The sequence below is a fragment of the Pinus tabuliformis genome, chromosome 4_1 (assembly GCF_031772625.1).
Source record: "Pinus tabuliformis cultivar Carrire ecotype Pingquan chromosome 4_1, CPIR1, whole genome shotgun sequence".
Taxonomy (NCBI): domain Eukaryota; kingdom Viridiplantae; phylum Streptophyta; class Pinopsida; order Pinales; family Pinaceae; genus Pinus; species Pinus tabuliformis.
This window is the reverse complement of record NC_142303.1, coordinates 594,250,509-594,277,365: the sequence shown is the minus strand read 5'-3', so window position 1 is coordinate 594,277,365 and position 26,857 is coordinate 594,250,509. Positions and strand designations below refer to the sequence as shown.

The following is a 26,857-nucleotide window of genomic DNA, read 5'->3' as shown; positions in this document are numbered from 1 at the left end:
TCTCAGAAGCTCAAAATTAGTGAGTTTTGTTTTCGAGGCTGCTTTTTTATTTCTTGGGTTAGGAAATGGTTATGGAGTTGCCCGCCTGTAACATGTTCTGACAGTTTTGGGTTAGAAAATGGTTTGGTTGAGTTGCAGTTTGTAGCATGTTCACACTTTTGGGTGGGAGAGATTTATATTAAGCGTTAGATTCATTCTAACCAGCATTGAAAATTATCGTAGATTCGTTTTAACCTGAGAGATTGTAAGAGCAAGAACCCTAGAACTTGGGATTAGATAATGGATTGAAGTCAAAGTTAGAAGAATACGGATTCAAGTTAATGGGGATGTCTTTGGGAGAGTCACAAGGAAAGTGCAGTTGCAGTAGCTTAATTTCTGCTGAATATTCCAGGGCTAATGGTGTGATGCAAGGCATATGATGTTAATTTATTTTTTTACGAAGCAATATGCCAAAACAAAACAAAACCAGTAGATTCGTTAGTTTTACACCTCAAGTGTGATTAATTGATTTGTGTGGGGTTTATTAGCTACCAAGTTTCAAGGATCAAGGTATATAAATGTATGTAAATTTTAACTACGAGTAACACATATATCGTTTAATCTTCATTAACACCAACTTATTCTTGATTTTGATTTTGTTTGTCACAGTTTTCAGGCCCTGACAAAGAAATTCTCTGAAAACATGAGGACATATGCACAAATTTCCGAGATCTCAGCTGGTGATAACATGGGGAAATATGCACAAATTCCCGGCATCTCAGCTGGTGACAATGAGTTGAGTAAAACGATTTTAAACGTCTCGGGGATTTGCTGTTCTTCGGAGGCGTCTCTGATCGAGAGACTTCTTCAGCCTCTGCGCGGTGTTGAACAAGTTTCTGTCAATGTTCCTTCAAAAACAGTGACTGTGCTGTATGATGCCAGTCTTATTCAACCAGCACAGATAGGTATGAATCTTTTGCAATACATATGATGCCAATCTTATTCAAGCAGCACACATAGGTATGAATCTTTTGTAATACATGTCGTGTTGTAAAATAAGAAATTTAAGAAATTGATGAATGCTTTTCCATATTTGTGGATTGGTATTCCAGGCAATGATAAAAAAGATGTGTTTTCTTAGATTATTAGATGAATAGGTTAAATAGTCAACAACATCTGAACTTTTTATAGTTCTGAAACATGATTATTTGTTTTGAAATAAATAAAATATATGAACAAAAAAATTTAGATATGCACAGCAGTAACCTTCTCATGGTTTTGTACAGTTAAGGCCTTGAATCAAGCAAGGCTAGATGCAAGTGTTCGTGTAGTTGGACAAGTGAAAAGTGGTAGAGAATGGCCCAGTCCTTACACTCTAGCTTCTGGTTTTTGCCTTGCCATAGCTTTGTTCCAATATTTGTACCATCCTCTCCGGTGGGTGGCTCTAGGGGCCATAGCTGTAGGTATTTTTCCAATCATGCACAGGAGTTTCTTGGCCATCCGCAATTTCATGCTGGACATAAATGTGCTCATGTTTATTGCAGGTAACTGTTATAAACCTTTTAACAGATGAGGCCATATTGGCAACCTGCATAATTATTCCATAATGGGTGTAGATAGTAATTTTCTAAATAAGCTAGTTGGCTTTGAAACAGTTCTAGGCACTCTTGGTTTGGGGGATTATTTGGAAGGAGGTACCATTGTCTTTTTGTTTACATTTGCTGAATGGCTGGAAGCAAGATCGAGTGACAAGGTACTGCGTTCCTCTCAAGACAATTAGATGATGCTTATAAATGTTTGCCATTTTACTAGCAATTCTATTTGGCATTTGGTATTTCATGGCAGGCTCGAGCAGAGATTTCTTCTATTATGAATTTAGCTTCACAAACAGCCGTTATTGAAAAAACTGGGGAGAAAATATCTGTGGATGATGTGGCCATCAACACGGTGCTGTCTGTCAAAGCAGGCGAGTTGATACCTCTAGATGGTATTGTGATGTCTGGAAGCAGTTCAGTGGATGAAAGTAGTTTGACAGGAGAATCATTACCAGTTGAGAAAGAAGTGGGAGCCAACGTATGGGCCGGTACCATGAATCTGACAGGTAATCTTATGATGACAGTGACTCTCATAGTCAGATTAACCTGATTTTTTGAAAATTACGATTACTCCTATAACCCTACTTTGAAAATTACGATAAATCCAATAACCTTACTTTTCTCCATGACAGATTCCTATTAATCTGAACTTTGGAAATTTATTACAATTCTACATTCTCAGGAACTTCGTCTGGATCCAAGAGTATGTCTGTAAGAACCGACCTCAATAATGTTACTTCGAAATATTTATATAGATTAATTTGAAATGGATGTAAATAAGTGAATCGAGTATAAGTTCTTACAAATGTATTTTTTGATTAAAAAATATTAATTAAATTATAAAAATATATTTTTGAATATTAGAAAAATGTAAAATAAAAATTAAATAAGAGAAATAAAGAAAAATAATTAAATGGAATAGATAAATAAAAATAAAAGAAAAGATAGATAGTAATAAGTATTCAAATGTTAATCTGTTGAATTTTTCATTATCTCTAATTTTTCTGAAAACCTTATTGTAACTTAGGTTTCAAGGAATCTGAGAATTCAAGGGATTAACCTTTTCATTATCTCGAATTTTTCTAAATACCTCATTGTAATTTAGATTTGAAAGAGTCTTAGGTTTCAAGGAACCTATTGAAAAAACAGAGTATGCACATAGAACCTGAGCTAAATATTGTTCAAATAGAAAATTAACCATTTAAAACTGGTTTTTTCATTTGAGTTTCTGAGGTCATTATGTATGAAGTTTTTGGTTATTGTTGAGTAAATTTTATATATGAAATATAATGCGTTGCTTTTAATGTAATAGTAAAAATGAAAAATAACCAATTGTAATTTTGTTTAAAAAAAATTCCATAACAGTTCACAAATGCAAACAGTGCTATGATCATCTCCGTCCATTTCATCTTGAATTCTGAAATCAATGACTCTTATCATATCGTTGATGTAATTATTTAGTTATATTGCTCATTTTGTTAATAAAACTTCTCTATTATTATTTGATTGAGCACTTCATTGATTTGTCTACTTACAAAATCGTTAAACAATATAGTGTATTGTGTCATCTGTCATTAATTATTGGAACCTCCCATACATTTATTACTTCTTGCGCTAGATTTTACATATATAGGTCCTGTTGGGAATGAGACTCTTCCCAGAGCTAGTGAATGGCCTTTCCCTTGTCATGCCTCTCAATCAAAGTGACTGGTTATAGTGGTGCACAATCAAAGTGTTGTCATGTCAAATAATTACATGACAGGAGGAGGAGGAGTATTATTATTATTATTATTATTATTTTAATGTAACTTAGAGCGATATATTGATAAAACCATTCTGCTCTTTATGTAACTTAATAGATATATTTAATTCGTTGATTGATGTAAATTATGCTTAATTAATTGATTGTTAGAGCTTACAAGTGAACATTCAACACAAGCCATTCTGCTCTTTATGTAACTTAATAGATATATTTAATTCGTTGATTGATGTAAATTATGCTAAATTAATTGATTGTTAGAGCTTACAAGTGAACATTCAACACAAGCTTGCACGCACCACACCATCCATTTAATCATCTGGTTAATCCACAAGCATTCAAGAGGCGTGCCCTTAGGTTGAGTATTTGACCGTCTGGTTACCATCATTTCACCTCACATCTGCAGTGATTACATATGAACTTTCAAATATACATAGTTATAGAATTAGTATGGTGGTTGTGATTGTAAAAGCAATGAAGAGGTGTTGGCAATTGTACATAAACAGGCTGATTTGATATTGCAAAGATGATAATAGAACCATCTTTATATGCTTATTGAACGCTTGAATAAAGAAGCTTGAGGGAGAAGTAGAACAACTACTTATAAATAATTATAAATAATCTTGTTGAATAAATAAATTTCATAAAAGTTTTATATTGGTAAAGTTAATAAAATTAAATTTCTAAACAATATAATTTTTTAGTTAAAAGATTTTAGCTAGAATGGTTTAGTGAAAATTTGTCACCAAATAATTAAACCAAAAATTACTTCACCATATTCAACCACCGACAACCGACAAACAGTTAGACATGGTCTTAAAAAAGAATACAGAAAACATGTAAAAAAAATACACATTCGACAAATATTTAGACATCGTCTTAAAAAGAGTACAGAAAACATGTCCAAAAATATACATCATCCGTCAAAAACGTATAGGGTTTAAGTATACTTCTTTTACGCAGTAAATGTCTGTGATGAATAATTTATTTGAATGCTTAAATGGTGAAAATTGCAGGTTATTTAAGCGTAAAGACGGTGGCTCTGGCGGAAGACTCTACAATGGCAAGGATGGCGAAGCTTGTAGAGGAAGCCCAGAGTCAACGCTCACCCACCGAAGAGTTCGTTCAAAAATTTGTAAAATATTACACTCCAGGTCTGTAGGCAGTAATGTTTTTGAAAATGCTTTCATCAATCATGGAGTTGGGAAACATCTGATAGCAGTTTCTATCATGTGGTTGCCTGCAGTTATTGTATTGGTAGCCATAGCAATGGCATTAGCGCCTTTGATCGATCGCTCTCTTAAATTTCGGAAGTGGGGTTACAAAGCCTTAGTTGTTCTGGTGACTGCTTGCCCATGTGCATTGGTTATCTCGACTCCAGCGGCTGTAGCATGTGGGTTGGCCTATGCTGCTAAAACAGGCCTCCTTATCAAAGGTGGGAGGTATCTGGAAGCCTTGGGGAAGCTTAAGGTGATAGCCTTTGATAAAACTGGAACACTCACAGAAGGAATATTCAGGGTGGTAGATGTAAAGTTTGTTGAGTCTGACAATATTCAGAAGCAGAAATGGATAACTTGGTAAGTTATTACAGGGTATTTTTATTCCAATGGTAGATATTTAGAATAAGCAGAAATGGATAACTTGGTAAGTTATTACAGGGTATTTTTATTCAGATGGTAGATATTTAGAATATCATCTCAGAATCCTAGTAATATGTCAGAATCTCATGATAGTAAGGAGGTCAAACAATTGATTTTTATAGTTGTTTATTATATTCTAAAATATTTTTAAAATTTTTACATCATATTTTAAAATTTTTATATCATATTTTAAAATATTTCTAAAATTTGTACATCATATTCTAAAATATTCTTAGAATCTGCCATCAAAATAAATTCAACCGTTATTAGTGATAAATTGGTTAGCCACTTGTGCCGTTTTAATCTCCACCCTCTGCAATTGTTACCATAATAAATTTTAGACTTGAAAACTTAGTGAGAATTAAGTATTGAATGAATTGCAGGGTTGCCAGCCTTGAAAGTAGGTCAAGTCATCCCATGTCAGTTGCAATTGTATCATACTGTCGACAAAAAGGCCTCGAGGCATCAGCAGAGGTGGACGATTTCGACATACTGGAAGGAGAAGGCATCTGCGGAGTGGTGGACAACCACAAAGTTTACATTGGCAATATTCGTTTATCAAATCGGTTAGGTTGGACCGAATGTAGGTTTGCGTCTAATTTCACATCAAGCCATTCCCTAGTGTTGTTTAGGGTATAACTCATCTCTGTTTCGAAGAATTAACATTATGAAGGATGGAATATTGTAGATATACCAGAAACCTGGGATATCCGAGGAGCAACGGTCGGATACTTTGGAACAGAGGAAAATTTTGTGGGGGCTCTCAGCGTGGGCGACAACAGCCGGCCAGAAGCAGCAGAAGCTCTAGATCAGCTCAAGGTAATAATCAGCTTATCATATCCACTTTTAATATTTGTTTGTTCGTTTATATGAAATTTGAGATGTAATCGCATTTAACGTATTGGTGAATTTAGGAGAGAGGTGAGATCTATATTTTTATTGTGTGGAGAGGTGTTCTCTAGTTTAGTATGAAGAGATGAAGAGATGTTGTAATGCTTTATTGTTATGTAAATATTTTGATTTGGTCAAATTATATAAAAATTAAAATTAAAATATTATATATTTTGATTTGGTCAAATTATATTTATATAAAAATTAAAATAAAATTGAGGTAAAATAGTTACCATTTGCAGTTTTTGGGCTCGAGATTTTGAAATCCATGGTTTTGCCAATAATATGTTTATGTAAGAAGTAATATATATATAACATAGATTCATCTAAACTCTGAATCTACCAAGTGTGGATAGGGATCAAATATCTTGAGATGTGAACCTCTTTTACACTGAAAAGAGATTTTATCCCTCTTGGTGCTTGGTAGATCCAAAATATGATCTAGGTTGGTTCTCAGTTCTTGAGATGGATCTTGGCTCGTTATTTTTCTTTTTTTGCTAGCTCCATTTAATGTATGGCCCTTAGTTGGAGACCTAGCCCCTTTTTCTAACTCTATGTTTATTCCTTTTCCTTGTCTCTCTATGTTAAATTTTTTGCATGTGTCCTACTCCCCTAGTCTCTGATAATTATGAGGTCCCAACCCCATCAGTGAATGCACAGTCGTCGACATGGTCGGGGGGCCATGGAGGTGAGGGTGGCCGCATAGGCAAGGGTGACCAAGTTCCTCAAACTCAAACCCATTCCCAAACTCAGGCCCATGAGGTAGCAAATATTTTCTTTGTTGTTATTCCTCTGCAAATCCATGTAGAGATTCGACGTCTAGAAACTATGCATGTTGATGAATGCCTTGTTTATTCTGGGTCTGAGATTATTGAAGATGTCTCTCAATAAGTTCCCGACCCTAGTAATACAAGGGGAAGATAGAATCAGTATCTCAAATCAATCAGTGTCAACTAGCAACTCAAAACTCTTCTTGGCGGAGTTTTGCAAGAAAAGCGAGAGGAACAATACAACATATTTGTTGCTCTGAATGATGTTAAACATGCTCAAAGATCCCAATGTTTTTGTCTATAAAGCATAGAAGGCCGGATAGCTCACCTGGAGAGGCACTTATAGTGTGAACTTCAACCTTCAGGGCCCCTTGGTTCTAGTGCAAAAGATTTAGCCCCTGTGACCTCCTCAGATACTTGAAGTTTCATGCTCTTTAGAAATATTTTCTCCTGCAGTTCATAGTTGATAGTCCGGTTGTTTATTGGTTCTTTTTTACTGGTATGACTTTTTCTCAAAAGGTGGTCAACATATTTGGTTTCCCTCATAGCAGATTAAGATTGCCTTCATAAGTCTTGGAAAACCATAAATAGATAGTAAATGTATAGTGATACTATAAGATTTTGAAATAATACCAATCTTAAAAAAAAAGTTTAAATTATAATATATAATTAAAAATATTTCTTATAATTTTAAAAATAAAATTTTAAACCATATAAATTTTATATTTTATTTATACTCAATAAATATGAGATAATTTATATTTACAAAATTATTTTATTTTAATAATAATTATTATAAAAAATCATTTATATTTTAAAATAATAATAAAATTATATATATATATATATATATTGTGTCTGAAAAGTTTTATCTCCACAAGTGGCTTCCACATTCAAATCCTTTCATAAAATTTCAACCAATGCTCAAGAGTCAATATTCTTTCATGAAATTTCAACAAATAATCAACCAATACTCAAAATCTCCCATGAAATTTTAACTTCTTATCTCCACAAGTGGTTTCCACCCTCAGACCCTTCCATGAAATTTCAACCAATGCTCAAACCCTCTCATGAAATTTCAATGAATAATCAACCAATACTCAAACCCTCCCATGAAATTTTAACCAATAATCTGATGTGTAAAACCCTCATTCAAACCAATTAATCTATGTCTCATAGTCAACCTATAATCTAATGAGACTAAATCCCACTCAAACCAACTAACCTATACTTCATAGATTTAAATAAACAATAATTCATTACACATCAATAAATAATGAATAGCATCATTTATTTGCATAAATGAACTTATCTTATTTCACTAAAGGGATTTTATAAGTTGATATCCATTCACATGCATTATGCCACGAGCGTTAGGAGATGAGAAAATCCCCTTTGTGTGGTAACTTTAACCATTTCAAAGTTAAAAATTGACATTCCATTCCTACAAGACTGCTCTTCAGCCTGAGTTGCATGAATACTCTAGTTTGCACCCACATTAACATTAACAAGAAAATATTGACATGCTATTAAAGCCAACATGTGCTCTTGCATTAATATAGTTTGTACCTATTTTTAATAGTAACACAATAAGGTAGGGGTGGCAAGAGAGGGAGGGTACTCTATGACTCAAGAAGGATAAAGAGTTCAGGTAATCATGGGATCTTGGTCGTATGACAAATAATCACGCAAAGATATATGGTCTCTACCAGAGACTTTTGTTAGCCAAAGAACAACAAGTGGACATGCTTATAGTTTGGGAGACTCTCTCCCAATTTTGCATCGTCTCATCACGCTCCCTCCCAAAGGAGAAATCTATGGAAATCATCATGAAAATAATAAAAGTGGGGAAAATATCTCATCCAAAGCATATTTCCATGTCTTAGGAGACTTCAAGATAATAAAAGTGGGGAAAATATCTCATCCAAAGCATATTTCCATGTCTTAGGAGACTTCAAGAGAGAAGCAAACAAGTATGCTAATGAGGGTGTTAAGTTGAAGATAAGTGAATTAAAGATTAATAGGCAAATAAGGCATGCTATAATTCCCTAATGGAAGTCCATGACAACAAGAAGTTTGTAATCATGAAAGATTTCATAATCGATTAGTAACATTGTGTGTTGTAAATTTTGTGCTTTGTTGAGATAGTTCTGTAAGATATTCCCATACAAAGCCTCTCTTTTAATTACTCAAATATAAATGGTATATTCTTATATCGTATATTCTTAATCGTATATTATTATTGTAAAAAACAATACCTGCAATTTTTTTATAAATTAGCTCTGCAATACTTAATATAATATATTAATATATTGTATTTGTTCTGAACCAGGCACAAAATTATATAATACAATATTCTTTCCGGTTAAAAAAAGTACTAACACAGTAAGGCACAAGTCACAGCTGTATACACTGAGTACTGAGTAGTCTGATCTTTGAGGTATGATGTGTCTACGATGTTCTGTTTGTTACCATTGCAGAAATTAGGAATTCATCTCGCCATGCTCACCGGCGATACGGCCGCCTCAGCTGCTCTGATCGAAACAGAGGTAAAATCACAAGAAGCTCTCACCAATTAGACTATTTGTACAAATGTTAAAAGATTATTAGCTTTCCAAGCATTCATTGACCATGTATCCACATTCAGGTGGGGCAGATTCAAGTTTATTCTCAACTACTCCCACAGGATAAGGTCAGAATTATTGGAGATTTGAAGCAGGTGGGCAAGACAGCCATGATAGGCGATGGAATCAACGATACCCCAGCTTTAGCTGCAGCAGACATCGGCATAGCTATGGGTGTAGCGGGCTCCGCTGTGGCCATGGAGACTTCAGACATAGCTCTCATGTCTAATGATATCAGGAAAATCGCAGAAGCAGTGAAGATTGGCCGAAGAACATTGAGGAAAATATACATAAACGTTGCCATCTCCATTGTCACAAAGGTTGTTATCTTTGTCCTCACTGCTGTGGGTTTTGTGTACCTCTGGATAGCAGTTCTGGCAGACGTGGGGACTGCTATGATTGTCACGTTCAACAGTATGCTTCTCTTGAGAGGAGCAAAAGACTCTCACCGTGTCGTTTGCACTCGCCAAGATCGTGATTTCGGAGGTCAATTGCATAAGGATAACAACGGTGGTGATCACTATGTTCATGGTGATAGAAACAGGCACCAGGCAGCCAGGAATCTTGAGACATCAGCAGATTCCACTCAGACAGTACAGGAGGCCAATACTTGTGACGTTGTGAAATGCAGTGCATGCAATTTGTCCCCTCCAATTTATGACGGCTGCGCCAAGCCAAGCACTAATCGCTGCTGTCAAAATTCTTCTTCTCCTCAAGTTGACGTCTGTGCCTCTGGAAATTGTAGAAAAGGGAAAAGGCAGCTTGGAAGCAGTCAAATCAGCGATTCAAGATTCGAGCAGCGCTGCAATTCTTCCAATAACTGTTGTAAATCTAATAAGATCGAAGTCAGTCAAATCAGCGATTCAAGATTTGAGCAACGCTGCAATTCCTCCAATAACTGTTGCCAATCAAGTGATCATCAGCCACATGAGATTGTCGTTCAAGTTGAACAAGATAAATAGTATTGCTTGCAGTTGAGATTGAAGGTAACTGTCCATTATTTCATCAGTTCGACTGCCTATCGGTTTTTGTGATCTGACCTAGATTACCTTTAGGCTTTAGGTTTTTGTATTCTCATGTGTTAGGTGTTTGGTCAATTGTGTTGTGTTATCTTATGTGGTTCTTAACTGTAGGATAGCATATATGATGCAGCTTTTATTTAGTCCAATGTGCTTTACGTATAAAATGCATAAAAGAAAATGTTGATCGTGGTAAAGCACATTTGACTTCTGACAGTATTAGGTTTTTGTATTCTCATGTGTTAGGTGTTTGGTTCATTGTGTTGTGTTATCTTATGTGGTTCTTAACCGTAGGATAGCATATATGATGCAGCTTTTATTTAGTACAATGTGCTTTACGTATAAAATGCATAAAAGAAAATGTTGATCGTGGTAAAGCACATTTGACTTCTGACAGTATAAACTATTGTAAATATGTTTAATGGACTTAATGTTAAGATTTTTCCCTTTCTATAAAAGCTCTTCAAGGATTCATGAAGCATAACAGAATAACAAGGGAAAGCTGAATAGCAGCTAGTCCCTGCTAAAGGTTCAAGTAAGCTGCATGGGATGCAATGTTCTCATCTTTATCGAGAACAAATTTAAATGTTTGCTCAAACTGTGACATGCAAAATAACCATTGGGTCAATTGGTCTTAATTTATACTTCATACTTTATAACCAGTTATGCAAAATTTCTATTAACTGCATAGTTTTAAAAACCAGCCAGGTTGAACTGGAAATCGGCCAAACTGGCCGGTCAGATACCTGAGCTTGCTAACCAGAGAAATAAACCTAATTCATGGCTACTTAAGACAAGTTAGGTCCTAATCGATCGGATCTGTAAAAAACCATCTGTCCCCTAGGAATAAGCATGCAGTGGTTCTGCAATTTTGAAGCAAAAGACTTGTTGGTGAGAGGGGTAGCAAGTCTAAATTGTCCACTCAGACCACTATGTCAGGAACCGTGCTTTCCAAGCACTCCCAAGGTGTGCCCTTGATGCTCCCTAATTGTAATGTTAAATTCTTAAAGTAAAAGTGACATTCTCATTTATCTTTCATTTTCATCATTTCACTTAAATTTTTAACATTACCATGAAATGACACAAGATATTTGAGAGTTAGATGCAACCTCATCGGACTTCATATGGATAAAATAGAGTTTCATGTCCCATTCAAAATTTAGTAGACTTAAACATTTTTCAAGATTTCAGGGTCAATGGGAGTGTGGCATTTCATTAGATTATATCACGTATGAAAGTATGTGATTGGCATTTAATCAAGAGCACCAAGCCTTATATCTACCCTAGTGTTGGTGGTGTTGATCGTTGAACTCCTTTGTCATGACCTTAGCAAAAATGTTATTATAGGAAACTCGATGAGTTATTATCAAGCAATCAAGTTAATGTGAAAACATGAGTTTGATGAGTGATCATGTTGATCAGTGATTTGTAATTTTGCAGTAGGCCAGTGGCCTAATAGATTGAGTTGTAGCATCGTTTTTGGACTCTAGAGGCCATTTAGAGCCTCATTGCTTATGTATTTCATTGATGATATGTAGTGCATACAGTGCCATTTTAATATATGCACCTTTACATGGTATATAGATGAGCAGACTTTGCATATTTTGTCTCTAATGGTTTGGAGTTATGGTTTGTAATCTTAAAAATATTTTTTTCATTAAAAATTAATTATTTTATATTTTTCAACTCCAGTTAATGAATTTGGTTTGATTTGGTTCCAATTCGAATCATGGTTAGATAACTGACCAGTTTGAAACCCAATTCTGGTTTTTAAAATCATGATTAATTGCACTTCGATAAAGCAAAATGTCTCTTTGAAGCATTTGAGATTTGTTTATATTCATTACTTTGTTGATACAATAAAGTGAAAATTGTTTTGTATCATGATCTTCAGCCCCCTCAATGCCATCCCCAATCTGAAACAGAGGGATGTTCGATCCATCAGCAATAGAATGAGTTTTCCCTTCCCATCAATATAGCGTATCCGCTCGTTAAATGGTAGATCAGTGTATCTGCTTCTTAAATGGTAGATTTTCGATTCACATTGTCAGTGATTATATACTGACGGGTTCCTATTGGATAAGCTACCAATATAGTATGTCCAAGCCTGGCTCGAAAATTAGGGGCACCGCTTAAAGAGTTAGATTGAATTGGATACGTGAGGCATCTGAGCAATCCGACAGAAGATGCCACTACCACCCCTAGGAGGGGCATTTTTGAGGCGTGTACCTATAAATTTGTACAAATCCAACCGAAAAAGGGTATGTTCCACACAACAATATTCCATATCTACAAACCACTGTTTTCAAGAGGAACATACGTATTGATTAGCGATCGACTAGGAAAGCAATGATAGCATACATACTCCCTAACACAGGTTGTCCACCCTGCTTCCTACCCTCGAGAAGCTGTACGGCAATTATTAAAAGCTCAAAGTCATCACTCTTACCTTAATTAACACTACTACTTCCCAAAGATCGAACCTAACGGCCATGTGATAACGAAGAAAAACTCCCGAGGCACGGAAGGGAACTACACAAATTCCACTTGAAACTAAGCAACAGGCAAGCCCAAGGACATAGGTCACAAAACTGCCCACAAATAATAACTCTCTTTCTAAGGACTTGCAGCTATACCCATTTATGGCTGCGTCCTACCAACTCAATGTCAACAAATATACACTTACATGTGACTACCATGCCCCACCTACATGGGCCATGCAAAACTGTTGGGACGTGTAGGATCCAGAATTGATAACATGGAGGTGTTTCTTAAATGAGGTAACCGGTATGAATAACGAGTATCTAAACGATGAATTGATATCATGCCAGAGACAAAGGAGGAATAGGAATAGGAACCAGAAATATTCTTGGGCACCACCAACAAACCCTCCATAGAGATGAGTTCTTTCCTTTGTCATGCCCCCATAAGCAAAAAAAAAAAATTGTAAAAAACAAAACAAACAAGTTGGCACAAGAAGCGAGTCAGTTTCCTGTGAGAGTACTCGAGGAGCATTTGTTAAGGGAGTGCACTTCAGGAGCATCCTGGGAGCACTGCTCTCAAAGTGCTTCACACAAAGGCAAGGAGCACTTCAAAACCCTTGGGAGTGCACTCCCCGAAAACACTCTCAGGCAAGACCAACTCAAAAGTGCGTTTCTGAAGGCATTTCAGGGGCACTCGCATGAGGAGGATACTACAAGAACAAAGCTGGGGGGTGCTCCCATGCAGTGTAGCTTCAGCCAGTTTTGGAACAGATTTTAGACATGATGGGGGAATTTCAGCAAATCAGTTTTAACAATGTTCATAGAGAACACAACGTGCAATATCAGTTTTATCAGTTTTAATCATGTTAACTGTGGAAAAAATCGCGATAACATTGGGAACTCAAGTTTTTTTCAACTGGCCGATGTTATCGGCCGAATTTTTCATGAATTTCTTCAAAAATTAAAAAAACTCGGGATTTAATCGTAAAACGAGACAAAATCGGGAGTTTACCCAAAAGCTCGTGAGTGAGGTGTAGGGCGGCCACGTATAAGTTAATAAAGGGTCGATTTTTCCACTCATTTTGCACTCTAACCTTGACGATTTGTGCTTATGAGAGGAGGTGTTTGTCACTGCCCAAGAGGAGGAGATTCACTGGTTTTGTGGTGGTGTGGATTTGGAGGGGCAGAGAAATTTCGTGACTGATTAGTTTATGACATATAGATGACTCGGGATGATGATATACATTTAATATAAATTTTATTGATATTTTGACTTTTGAGACTGAGGGAGGACTCAAGATTCAGGACTTGATTCACTGTTGATGTGTGATGTAGCATTATACGTCTTGTACAGTTTATATATTAGCTTTCTTTTCATATTTATATTACAATGCATTTATATGATATTGTGGATACTTTAGATGCTAATAATTTTTTTTAATAAATATTTTTAAATTTTGACAAGTTTTGGCCGACTTCAATTTTTTCAATTTTCAGACCTTTTCCTATTTATTCATGAGATCGGCTTTTTCCACATCTTTATACTTTTCAATTTTCAGAACTTTTCCTATTTATTCTCGAGATCGACTTTTTCCACATCTTTATACAGAACACAATATGCAAGCAAATGGCTTTTTCCACATTTATACATAACACAATATGCAAGCAAATGGCCTTCCAAGGATGCACTTCAATGCGGGTTGGCATGCTGGTCTTGGTGTAGCATAGTGAGGGTGGGGACCATCCTACAGCACCCAAACACATCCTCACATAAATCCAGACACATCCTCCCGTAAATCTGGTTTTCTATTTTAGAAGTGTAACTTCTTGTTGTAAGACGTGAAAGAGAAGCCTCACAGAACTATAAGCATATCCTGCAGATAAGATGTAGATGTTATATCTTCATGTCTGTGCTCGATTTCATGGTGGATCAATGACTCTTGTATTTTTTATGCCCATATGTTTGGATGTAATAGTTTCCTATAAGGCTAGTTGTTTTAGATGCTTATATATAGCTTGAGTGCCCATGTCCAAGACACTTGCACAATGTAATAACATATTTTCTTCTTCAAGTCAAGATATTGTGATATCTTCATTGGTAAAATAATGATATATTTAGATGGCCAAAAGCCAATATCTACAACTTCTGCGAACAAAATTACAAAATATTGGTATGATTTACAGTTTTGCTTTGAGATTGTACTACCAGTGAGCATTTTAATTGCTTCTCTACAGTATACAAGTTGCTCCTTGAAGACACTTCTAAACCTATGCAAGTTATTAGCAATGCTTCTATCATTATTGGTGCACACAATATTTGTGAGAAGTCAGTGCTCGGCATTATGCCTATTAACCGATTTAGTTTATATGGAACTTATAAATAATCCAGATTAATGAAGATATCCTAGACTCCTAACAAATAGAGAAAGTGAACCAGCAAGAGTTATTTTCATGGATTTGTTGAAAACAAAATTATTATCCTCCCGTCTATGTTCAAATCCCAATTTGACATGCTTGTTCTCTTCCTAAACCAATTGTTGGCTGTTGGCTTGGATTTGGGCCATGGAAAATCAGGTTTTCCCTAACACCATCCTTTGTGAGTTTCTCCACGAAATACACTACACAAAAGGGGAAAAAAGGTAGTTTTTATAAAGACTAGTATTGCTTTTAATCTTATTGGCTATATTTTGTTATGCAACCAACTCACAAAATAGAATAAGAGATAGATCAACGACTTTAAAATTAGTCTCTTTGAGGGGGCAACCTCCTTTACATTACACAAATGAACAATTCTTCGATGATACAAATGAAAAGCCCTCATTTCTATATATAGGAGTCTAAGGGGTCACAATATAATCAGAGCCTACATAACAAAAATATTGTAAGGGCACAACAATAACAATAGTGGGCTTCTATGGGGCACAATAATAACAATATGAGGACTACATGGGCACAACAATACAATAAGGGGATTGCACTATTTGTTATAAGGGGCTACACTAGTAGTATAGGGACTTAACATGCCCCTCTCCTTCAAAAAAGTGTTGTCCTCAACGCTTGAGTAGTTCGGATGCTTCCGTATAAAATTCTCGTCCTCCCATGTGGAATCTTCAATGGATATGTTCTTCCACTTGATGAATTACTCTGAAATTGATCGATTTCATAGCTGTCGGGTTCTTGTTTCCGTGACTGCTTCAGGTTCCAATATGATTTTTCCTTCCTCGTCAAGTTCGGGCAATATTGTTTAAACTAGGAGTTTGTCACCTTTAACCTTCTTTAAGCATGAAACATGGAAAATTGGGTGCACTCGGGAAGATGTGGGAAGCTCCAATTTGTATGTCATAGTACCAATTTTTTGCAACACCTTGTAAGGACCATAGTACTTTGGTGATAATTTATTATCCTTCTTAGCTTGTTTGAGAGACATTTGTTTGTATGGTTGTAGCCGTAAAAATACCCAGTTGCCTACATCAAAACTTCTTTCGCTGCGATGTTGATCTGCCAGTTGTTTCATTCGATTCTACACCAAAGTGAGGTTATCCTTTAAGAGTTGGAGAACTTGTTGTTGATGTTTGATGTGATATTTCACTGCTTGAACCTTAGAATTTTATCTTAAAGATGATGTGATGGATGGTGGATGATAACGGGGTCATTTTTGTTGAAACGTTATACCACCATTCAACCAGAGGTAACCACTTGACCCATTGTGTTTATTTATCAGATACAAAGCAACGAAGATATCCTTCCAAACATTTGTTCACTATCTTCGTTTGTCCATTTATCTTGGGAGTTTGAAGAGTGGTAATTCTTGCCAATGCATTACAGGATATCATCGAATTCATTTCTTCTTTCTCTAGGGTTGGTTCCTGGTGTATATCCTATTTTTTGACATTTTTTTATCATTTTCTTCCTCCTCTTCACAATCTATGTAAAATAATTTCTTCTCAACACACTTATGACCTTTACTTTATTTGCTATCACAACTGTAACAAAGTCCTTTTGCTCCTTTACTTTATTTGCTATCACAACTGTAACAAAGTCCTTTTGCTCTTTTTTCTTCCAATTGTTGTGGTGTCAACCTTGTAAGTTGTGGAAATCTAAGAACAACAACATTTTCATCTTTATAGTTGTGAGTGGTAGGATTTCTTGTTGCTATAATTTTTCTTTCAAATTTTCTTGCCAGTCTGAATGCCTTCTCCAATGAATCAGGTTCTCAAAGACGAACCTCATGTTGGATGTTATCCTTTAAAGTCCCTATGAACACATCAATCTTATGCTCCACTAGAATATTATTTACCTTTATATTCAATTTTTGGAAGTCTTCAATGTGCTCCACCACCATTGAACCCTTTTGTTTGAGATTTATCAGTTGACTAAAGAAGGTGTTGCTCTTTGTATCCTCATAATGTGCTATCATTTCCTTTGTAAAAATTGACCAAGTGACAATTTGTTTACGAGAGCAAAGTCATCGATACCATACAAACTGATTGGGTTTTAAATAAAAAGTTGCAATGCATACCTTTTGTGTGTTTTGCACATTATGGATATCAAAATATTGTTCCATTTGCAGTATCCATGTTACGGGATCTTTGCCATCAAACTTCCTCATATCAATCTTTGGAATATGGTGGGTCTTCAATCCAACTTTAGATTTTATGAAATCATGATTAACATTTCTTTTATTCTCATCATAAGTTTCCTCTACTACCTTTTCGTCATTAGGAAGTCTTTCTTGTAGCAACTTTGTCCAACCTTAATTCAAACCTTCCATGTCTTTCTTCAAATCTCCCATGTTGTCTATCAATTTTGCTTCTATACCATCGATATTAGCTTCCATGCCATATATACAATCATTTATCTTAGCTTCGATCGCATTCTTCAAATCATCAATCCAATTTTTCTTACTAGGTGTTTCTATTTTCTTGATTCGAGTCATTTTTTTTCTCTCTTAAGAGCTTGATCTTGAAACGATTGTAACTCTATAATTTCAGATTTTCAAATTTTGAAATTTCATGATGTGGTAGCCCTCTTAGTCCTCTTTCCAACCCCACAAGTTTGATCGATATTAGAATCTCCAAGAAAGAGTTATGCCCAATCTCCCACAATGACTTGATTATAGACTAGTTCAGTAGAGCGAACTTGTACGAAGTGCCACGTGTCATTGTTTCAACCTTTGGCCCTAAAAACGATACCCAACAAACTACAGTTCGTCCTCTTTTTGTCACTTTTTACGAAATTTGAAACTGATGCTCAGAAATAAAGTTATGACGATTTTCCCAAGGTCACCTGTTTGCAAACGAATTCTGGAACCTACAAAAACCCTAACTTCCTCGGATCATATCTCCGAAAATATAGCGAGACAAGATCTGAAATTCGTACACAAAGTTCACCAAGATTTCAGCTCAAATGGGTTTTATTTTCAGCTTATGAAACTTCGTAGAAAAAAAAGTTATAGTGAAAATTCCACGATGACCTATTTCAAGCAGCAAAACCCTAGAATCCAAAGCTCTAATATCAAATGTTATGCAACCAGCTCACAAAATAGAAGAAGAGATAGATCAACGACTTCAAAATTAGCCTTTTCGAAGGGGCAACCTCCTTTACATTACACAAATGAAAAATTCTTTGATGATACAAATAAAAAGACCTCAATTCTATATATAAGAGTCTAAGAGGTCACAATATAATTAGAGCCTACATAACAATAATATTGTAAGGGCACAACAATAACAATAGTGGGCTTCTATGGGGCACAACAATAACAATATGGGAACTACATGGGCACAACAATACAATAAGGGGGTTGCATTAATAACAATAAGGGGCTACACTAGTAGTATAAGGACCTAACATATTTCCCTTGAAATAATGTTTTAACCTTTCCTTCTTAAATTAATTTGATGTTGTCATTTTCTTAAAATTATGTTTTGCTATAAGATTCATATGTATGATATAACAAAAGAGATGTTGCACACTATATACTATTTGATTACCCCTGTGGTTATTGAAATTATGTTTTGCTATAAGATTTATATGTATGAAATAGCAAAAGAGATGTTGCACACTATATATTATTTGAGTACCTCTGTGGTTATGGAGGTGATTGAGTCGAGAGGTTTGTTCTTCAGCCCAGTGTGAAAACGATGTGTAAGTATGTTTGTCCCTCTTAAAATAAAAATAAAATATTCTCTAACTAGAAAAGCAATGTTGGCTATAATAAAAAAGAAAAAAAATATGATATGCATATTTAATTAGTTTTCCATATGACCTAATATCATATAAAGTAATTAGAAGTAAAAAAAAATTATGTGAGTAAGATTTTTAACATGTGATGAACAAATAAGTGAAGTTTTCTCGACTAGGAAAAACGGGAGAGGAGCGATGGCAGAGTGCTCCATGAGCGTAGCCGGTGAAGTTTGACAGGAGAATGCATTGCAAGGCAGCTCGATCGATGAACAAAGGAGACGCGACAATGTGTGGGTTATGATTTCGTGGGATAGCTTTCTGCAAGATGAAGTGATCAAAGGTGGAGGGAGGTGCAGATCTTCTCCGGATCTGGCGTTGTTTTGGACATACAAGCAGTCTAAATAGAGATTGTTGTTTGAATCTTCCCTAACCAAAGGCGAGGACCTACACCAATCTGATAGTCGATACGGTGCTAATATTGTGACAGCCTTTACTTCTAAAAAGTACCCAGAAGTAGATCTATGGACAAGCCAACGATATTGGGAGATTATCATCTCTCTGTGGGTTCTGAGCAATCGAAAGGGAGGTATAAAGTCGGATTTGTGGTGCAATCTGTCAGATTGGAGGTTCTTTCTGCTAGATCTGAGGTCTCCAGGGGAGTGGATCTTGTTTATGCGATTGTTCTTTATGCCACAGCTTCCTCAAAACCATATAGATCGGTATGTTGAGACAGATCCAGATATTGAATTGCACGACTGTCAAGAACGGTTTCTGGTACCCTTTTCTTCGAATCTACTCTCATACATAATAGATCCCAAAGTATTAAGGAACTCGCAGTCGACGATTGTGCCCTCGTATCAGTCTCCGCTATAGGCAACAGAATCGCCATATGGCACTAAGCCGAAGCCCGAATCACATGACTCCCTAGATCAAGTTGAACAGAACCTTTTCCAAAAAAAATTAAAAACTTCAGTTGGTAAATCATCATTAGTTTGGTTGCAAGCATCTGATAAGGTTTCTCAAATGAAGCAGAATATCATGCAAAATCTCGACTATCCTTCACATCAGCAAAACCCGATTTGTGGTGGCAGATCTTTGCAAGATGATCAGAGTCTACATGAATACAACATTCTTCCTACGACCACCATCATCCTAAATCTGAGACTGAGAGGCAGAGCAGCTGGATCAAGTAAATCAAAGGGAGTAGGAGGTGTTGTTGGCTCTAGCTTACCCAAAGGTACAGAACTGAATAAAGAACATATAAATGGTGGTCTCTCCTTCAAAAACATCCTCCAAGGGGAACCAGCAACTACAACAAACCCAGAACAAACACACAATACTCCCAGCCCCTACATAGTGGAGTAATTGAATCATGTCCCAGAACTAATCTTCCGGAAACAAACAATCTCTGCACAACTTATGAAACTCAAGCCATCATTTGCAGATTTAACAGTTTTTGGCCAAAACCAATGGATCTCTTCCATTGATCTTGACAAATTTGACAACAAACTGTGAAATACACCTCTGCTCCAAAGGATTCTTCATCGTAAAGTTTGCATCATCGGAGGAAGGTCCATGGTTTTGGAGATTAAGAATTCATCCTTTAGGAAGGTCCATGGTTTTGGAGATCGACGAGACTTTTCATTACCCCATGGTTCCCAAATTTTGATGCAAACACCATGATTGTATCAAGAATGTCGGTTTAGGTTAGGCTACATAACCTTCCCCTTCATTTTTGGCATCCCCAAGCTTTAGAAGGCATTGGGAATCTCTTAGGATGATACATAAGGACAGACACACAAAGAATGGAAGAACGAATCTATACATTTGAACAAATATGTGTGGAGGTGGACCTCAGTAAAGGCTTGTCGGATCGCATTCACTTGTCACACAACAAGCAGAGCTGGACTTAGTTCCTAGATTTCGAGAACACAGCCTTCAGATGCCGAATATGTCGACAAACAAGACTTCTACAAAACATGTGCCCTGATGCCAAGAAAGAGTCGCGAAGGAAGAAGAAACCAGGAAAGTAACCCAAAGGATGGCAATTTCCCTCTAATATGCCAAAAGAGGAAGAGGAAGAAGTAGAAAAGGATCCCATTTTCAATGTGGAAAACCAAAATACACAAGAAAAAGAAGGAAAGGCGAAAACCTCTCGAGAAGCAACAGAATTACAAGTCCCTGTGGCACAGTTAGTGAGGATACCTGAAGCGAAGGACTTTGGCAGATACAAACATCACCATGTATCGGATAATTCTGATTCAGACAAGGAAATTACAAGAATAGAAGAAGGAAATCAACTAGCTATTGTCTCATCCACACCATCTCAAGGAGAATGGCGGAAGGTTGAAAAGAATAAATGGAGAAAAGGTTAACCTTTTCCCTTCATCTGTTAGTTGATTATTTTGTATGAACTTATCATCATCAGCCTTTGACTGGATGATGGAATGCTTGCAAGCATCTACAACATGTAATTTTGTTTTCATTAATAAAATTAATGATTTTTCCTTGGAAAAAAAAAAAGATTTTTAACATGTGATATCAACTTCATATATATCTATATATAGATAAAAATGTTAAAAGAGAATATTTTAATGTTGTAGAGAGAATAAAATATCCAATTGGGTTATGAATAAAATATATTAATATGAATTAATATTGACTTTTACTTTAAAATATATTAATAACAAAAAATAATAGTTTAATGTGCACTCATAAAATGGCTCAATGCATGTGTTATGTAATATCTATAACATTCAAAAATGCAATTTAAACAATAAAAAATTATACGTGTTGGTTTTTACACTCTAAAATAAGTTTGTATCTAAAGAAATTTGATCCCTCTAGACTCATGTTAGATTCATGGTTTAGATGGATCTACACTAGTTTTAATTATATAAAATATAAACTTTTATTTATTATAGCCTAACATACTTCTATGTTTCAACAAATTTGACAAAACCTACTAAATGTGTAGGATATAAATTCCATTAAATCATACTATGAATTTGCATCTATTAAATTTTGCATACTGGCAACTATTTAACCCAACCTTACCTGCCTCCCTGAGAAGAGCGAGCTCACATTAAAAACTTTTAGGACCTTACATGAACATAGGAGCTCACATTAAAAACTTTTAGGACCTTATATGAACATAACTCAGTTCATAATGGAGGCATGATATAGGTCATTATAATTGGACATCCATGCCCATAGATATCTATATTGCATAGAAGTTTTAAAAAGAAAATAAGAGGCAATTAAGTCAAGCCCGAGTATTGGTTTAATTATTTGACACAGTTTCCTACTGGAGTTTGTATAGATTCTTACTTACAAGAAAATAAGACTGCTTTAGTATAATAAGACTCATTCAAGAAAAAATAAGATTATAAATAGAAAACGTTTCCATTAATGTGAAAGTGTTGGAATATTAACCAGTGCTGAGGCACTTTTTACCATTTCAATCATATCATGCAAATATTAACAATTAACAACTCTTTGAAAGTTGCAATTATTCTAGAGTTGAATTTTGATCTTCAAGCGTCCTTTCATTACTAGCTTTATGATGCTTCAATGATAGCTTTCACAATCTTTAGCACAACCATATATGCCAATTGTCCAAGTCTCATTCGTAGGTGGCTCATAGCTTTTAAGAAAGGGTTGACCACACCCTCAACATGTATGCAGAGCCAAAAAGCACATATAATCCAAAATGGTCAAGATTCAAGATAGCTTCATCCGTGCATGGCATTTGCAAAGCCCACAAATCTTATTCTTTGCGTTGAAGGAACCTTGAATTCTGCTTGTGACAGTGTCACGGCATGATTTTCTTTCTTGTGATCTTCAAAGTGCTGCGTTTTGGTTATCAACATCTCAGACACATAGACCATGGTCCCGTTCTTATGCTTCCCCTACGTCGGACATTTTTAAGTGGAAAATTATGATTTCAAACAAAATGGGGTATTCTTTACCGGATGATAGCAGAAAACGCCATCAATGATTCAAAAGCCAGTGAACGAAGATGTCCAGAGTTCAATCTGAAATTGTGGATAGTCCCCTGTATGCGGATCTATACTATGCCTGTACCCAGACCAGAATAATATTCAAAATTTGGGGACTATTGCAGCTCCTGGTTTGGTACCCAATGTGGATCTCATGTTACGGTACTGCAATCACTACCTCCTCTATTTTGGTACTCCAGCAATGAATATCACTTTAACATTCCTTTTCCAGATTGGTTGTTCTGGGGACAGGTTGAACTGAATCTGCCACCTTGGGAAGAAGAGTTCTAAAACATTAAACTAGAGTCCAAAGCATTTGAAATAGACTGACAAAAAACCTGTTGCACATTGGAAAGGAAATCCTGATGTGGCTACTCCTATACAGACAAAATTATTTGAATGCAATAAGTTCACGACATCGAGGGCTGAAATTCTGTGGTAGAATTGGATTGCAAAAGCAGGTATGGTCTATATGAGCAGTCCAAACTCTCAAAGCAATGAAGCATAGGCATAAACTCTAGGTGGAAGGTTTTCCACTCAAGATATATCCCACGTGCCTAACATACATACACAAATTATATAAACACAACCTAAACTGTGTGCATGTCGCAGATGAATAATAGGATAAGTCATGTACCTCTGACTATAATTTACAGAGAAGAAGAAGATCACCAAGGCTGTCAATGTTTGCTTAGTTATTTGTCTGGTTGTTGAAAGGAGCGGTAGGGATAGAGGGCCAAATCCCCTACATGTAGTGCAGAGAGTCTAGTAGCTGCAAGGGATAGAGAGGCTGCGGAGTCAATAGAATGGGCATCAAGTAGATGAATAGCACAGTTGAGCAAGGGAGAAGTTATAGCCGAGCAGAGGGAAACGAGTACCGATTAAAGATCATTTTGGACAATCAGATACAGTGCCACTAGTAGCCAAATCATTCCCCATGACAATTGCTCATGTCAAAGAAGGCCACACAAAACTTTAGTTCACAAACTTGTGGATTTCTCAAAAAAACCTCGCTTTGATACCACTGTTAGACTCACAAAAGTGGAAGACGGGTTTGATAAGCCTGACATGTATTATCCATTTTCATTCATTTATATGATACACATAAATACATCAATTTCTAACCCTTGGTTTCATCTTCCAAGAGGTTTTGTTGCACTCCTTGTGACTTTTCAGATTTACTTGTGACTTTTCAGTGTTCACCTTCCTCTCAAGTGAATAATCCAAATTCACACAATCCTGAAGATTTACTTGTCACTTTTCACCTTCTTCTCAAGTGAATAATCCAAATTCACAATCCTGAAGTATCAGGTTTCCAACATATATAACACCCAATGTATTTGTTATTTTTGTAATTTCATCTTAAAAACATTTGAAAGTTTTAATGGTATCTAAACAATACTCTTATTCAAGTGTCATCTTGAAGTATTAAATGTCATTCTCAGTTTCTAGATGTCCATACCAGATGCAAAGGTTGCACCAGCACTTGTAATAAGGGATAACAGCGGCAGCATTGGTCTACATGAATACACAAGATTCGAAGCCTAAAATACGACAAGCAACTCTAACTATGTTACATATTTCATGCTCAATGATAACGGAGAAATCAGTTGTAAGTTAAGCATGCTATGATTAAGATTACAAATCCCATATACCATTCGGTGTCAAGGTTCTATCTAATGTAAGATTCTATATCTGCTTTAAGAGAATGCAAACATAGTGTACAACGTAGGTTTCTGCTAACAAGTGACTTCATACACCTAATATTTCACTTGGATACAAGGATACACTGTACTGCATATCACTAGACACGTAGAATTAAAACTTGACAGTTAACATGACCTAAAATGACCTGTTGAACAAAACAATCATTAAAACATTATACTAATTTATAAACTATTTTCAGAGCAATATTGAATTTCTATGAACTCGCATTTTCTATATCCATACTTTTAAATTTCTGAATATATGTATGTAAATATAAAACAGGATTAAAAAAAATTCTACTAGGCGTCCATCACAATTATATCCACAGCATGGTAACAGATAAATAGCGTCAGATACTTAAGTTACAAGAGGCACACCTCTTCGTCTCTGGCAGAAATCGTTATGAGCCAACGCCCTCTTGACATAGGGGGCAGATTTCAACAAGGCACCGCCACAGCACTCTGAGGAAAGCTTTCAACATCAATGCACTACAGCACTCTGAAGAACTTGGAAGAATGCTGTCTACATCAATGCAGTACAACTCGTAAACAGAATTCAATGAAAGGATATGCAGCTTGAAGAGCCTACCCAGTAAACAGAATTCAACATCGAGTAAATAAGATATAGCAATTATGAAGGGTGAATCTTTGTATTATGTTCATGTTTTCATGTTCTCTCCCTTGAATTCCATTTCATATATATGTCCTCATAATTAATATGCAGACTAGTATGACCTTCAAACAGTACCAATCCCAATATGAAGCTTCAGTTCACTTAGGAATTATGGGTTTTATAATTGCTTCACCATGCTCTTTGCTCTTGCTCTGCTTGGATTATGACAACAAGCTCTTGTGTCATCTGTCAAACGCTACTTCTACAAGCCAGGAAGAGTTTATACCGAAGCACGCATTTAGTATTCCATTGGAGAGTGCATCCGAGAGCCAGTCGCTTACCGGATGCCTCAATATTTTCGCTAATATTCTCATTACCAAGGTCTGTCACTAGATCTTTACTGCACCTCTTGAATATGAATACAAACTCTTCATGCATTCTTTGACAGAATACCTGATTTTTTTCACCAAACGGTTCATTTCCAAGCCCTTGACTAAATCTTTACTGAAATCCCTATGATTTAGAGGTTTTGCATCGTCCCTTTTCCGTATCCCGTGAAATCTTCCGTAGTTAGTTGCACTTGCCTTCTTGTGACTTGAGGCAAAGGACCTGGACCGTTTGCTAAATTTACCCACCCTTTTTCTCTAATAACCTCACTCTGGGGCCTGAGGCCCTTAGCTTGTCTGAAAACCTTCACGGGAGTACATGTTGCTGGCACTGACCTTCTGGCTAGATGAAACGGTGCTGTTCAATGGTTGAAAGGGGCTCTTCTCTTCTGCTTTATAATCTCAGAAATAAAGACCTATTGAAAGCCCTGCTGATGCTGCTTGCTTCTTGTTTCTGGAACACAGGGTTCGCGCTTGTGCGCCCCTCCTACATAGCTGGGAAATGACACTGTAAGCCCTCTCAGTGCGGTTCCAGTTTCTTGCTTGGTGTATATCATTCTTGTCTTTTGTAATTGATAGCAATCTGCGTTTATTATCATGCAACATAATTGATTGTGGTAAGATACTGGCTTCCGGTGATTACTGCTAAACAGAATCGTCTGGTCATTTGCAGGGATTGAATGGGAAACACATGGGAGGGTCGTGCTGAGTAGAGAATATGATGCGAAAGACAAACCCACTGTCAAACGAAAGACAAGCCCAGTCTGCCCTTAACCCATATTATAGCTACTCGCCAAGTGTCCGGTCGAGCTAATAGTAGCCCACCCTGACAAGAATGCTGGGATATCGTGCCTTCCTGTTAGGGCAGATCCATTAAACAATGGTTAACGGTTCCAACCGTAAGCACAGATCGATCTATATATATCAATGTGTAATAAGATTTTTAGCTATATAAATGTGTAATAAGATTTTTAATTATGGAGATTTATATTTGTTTTATCATATATATTTTTAATTTTAAATAGGTTTTGATTGAATTTTATGGGCTAATATCATAGTTTATCAATAACACATGTCTAAAAAATTATAACACATTTTATATGACACTTGTTTTTATTATTTCTTTAATTAAATTATTAAGAATATTCTAGAATATTCTTTAGAGATTAAATTTCTAGTGACCACTTAATAATTATTGATATTTA

The 26,857-nt window shown here is 35.9% G+C and overlaps 1 protein-coding gene and 1 long non-coding RNA gene across 4 annotated transcripts; one reads left to right on the top strand and one right to left on the bottom strand.

Moving 5' to 3' along the window:
• LOC149177371 (putative inactive cadmium/zinc-transporting ATPase HMA3) lies at positions 1-12,199 on the top strand. 3 transcript variants are annotated; one of them, XM_089420107.1, is made up of 11 exons: positions 1-399; positions 649-944; positions 1,266-1,523; positions 1,635-1,732; positions 1,825-2,080; positions 4,350-4,487; positions 4,580-4,910; positions 5,357-5,556; positions 5,662-5,792; positions 9,115-9,183; positions 9,282-12,199. In XM_089420107.1, the coding sequence occupies exons 2-11, from the start codon at positions 683-685 to the stop codon at positions 10,218-10,220; spliced, it is 2,682 nt and encodes an 893-aa protein (XP_089276233.1). In that variant the 5' UTR covers positions 1-399; positions 649-682; the 3' UTR covers positions 10,221-12,199. The 3 variants fall into 3 exon arrangements, with proteins under 3 accessions (XP_089276233.1, XP_089276231.1, XP_089276232.1); XM_089420105.1 differs by having other exon boundaries at positions 1-549; XM_089420106.1 differs by having other exon boundaries at positions 1-559.
• Positions 9,773-26,558, bottom strand: LOC149177370 (uncharacterized). Its single transcript, XR_016258106.1, has 2 exons — positions 25,032-26,558; positions 9,773-10,156 (listed from the first exon to the last, which is right to left on the bottom strand). It is a non-coding gene; the product is annotated as an uncharacterized LOC149177370 (long non-coding RNA).
• Between the last annotated feature and the right edge of the window lie 299 nt (positions 26,559-26,857).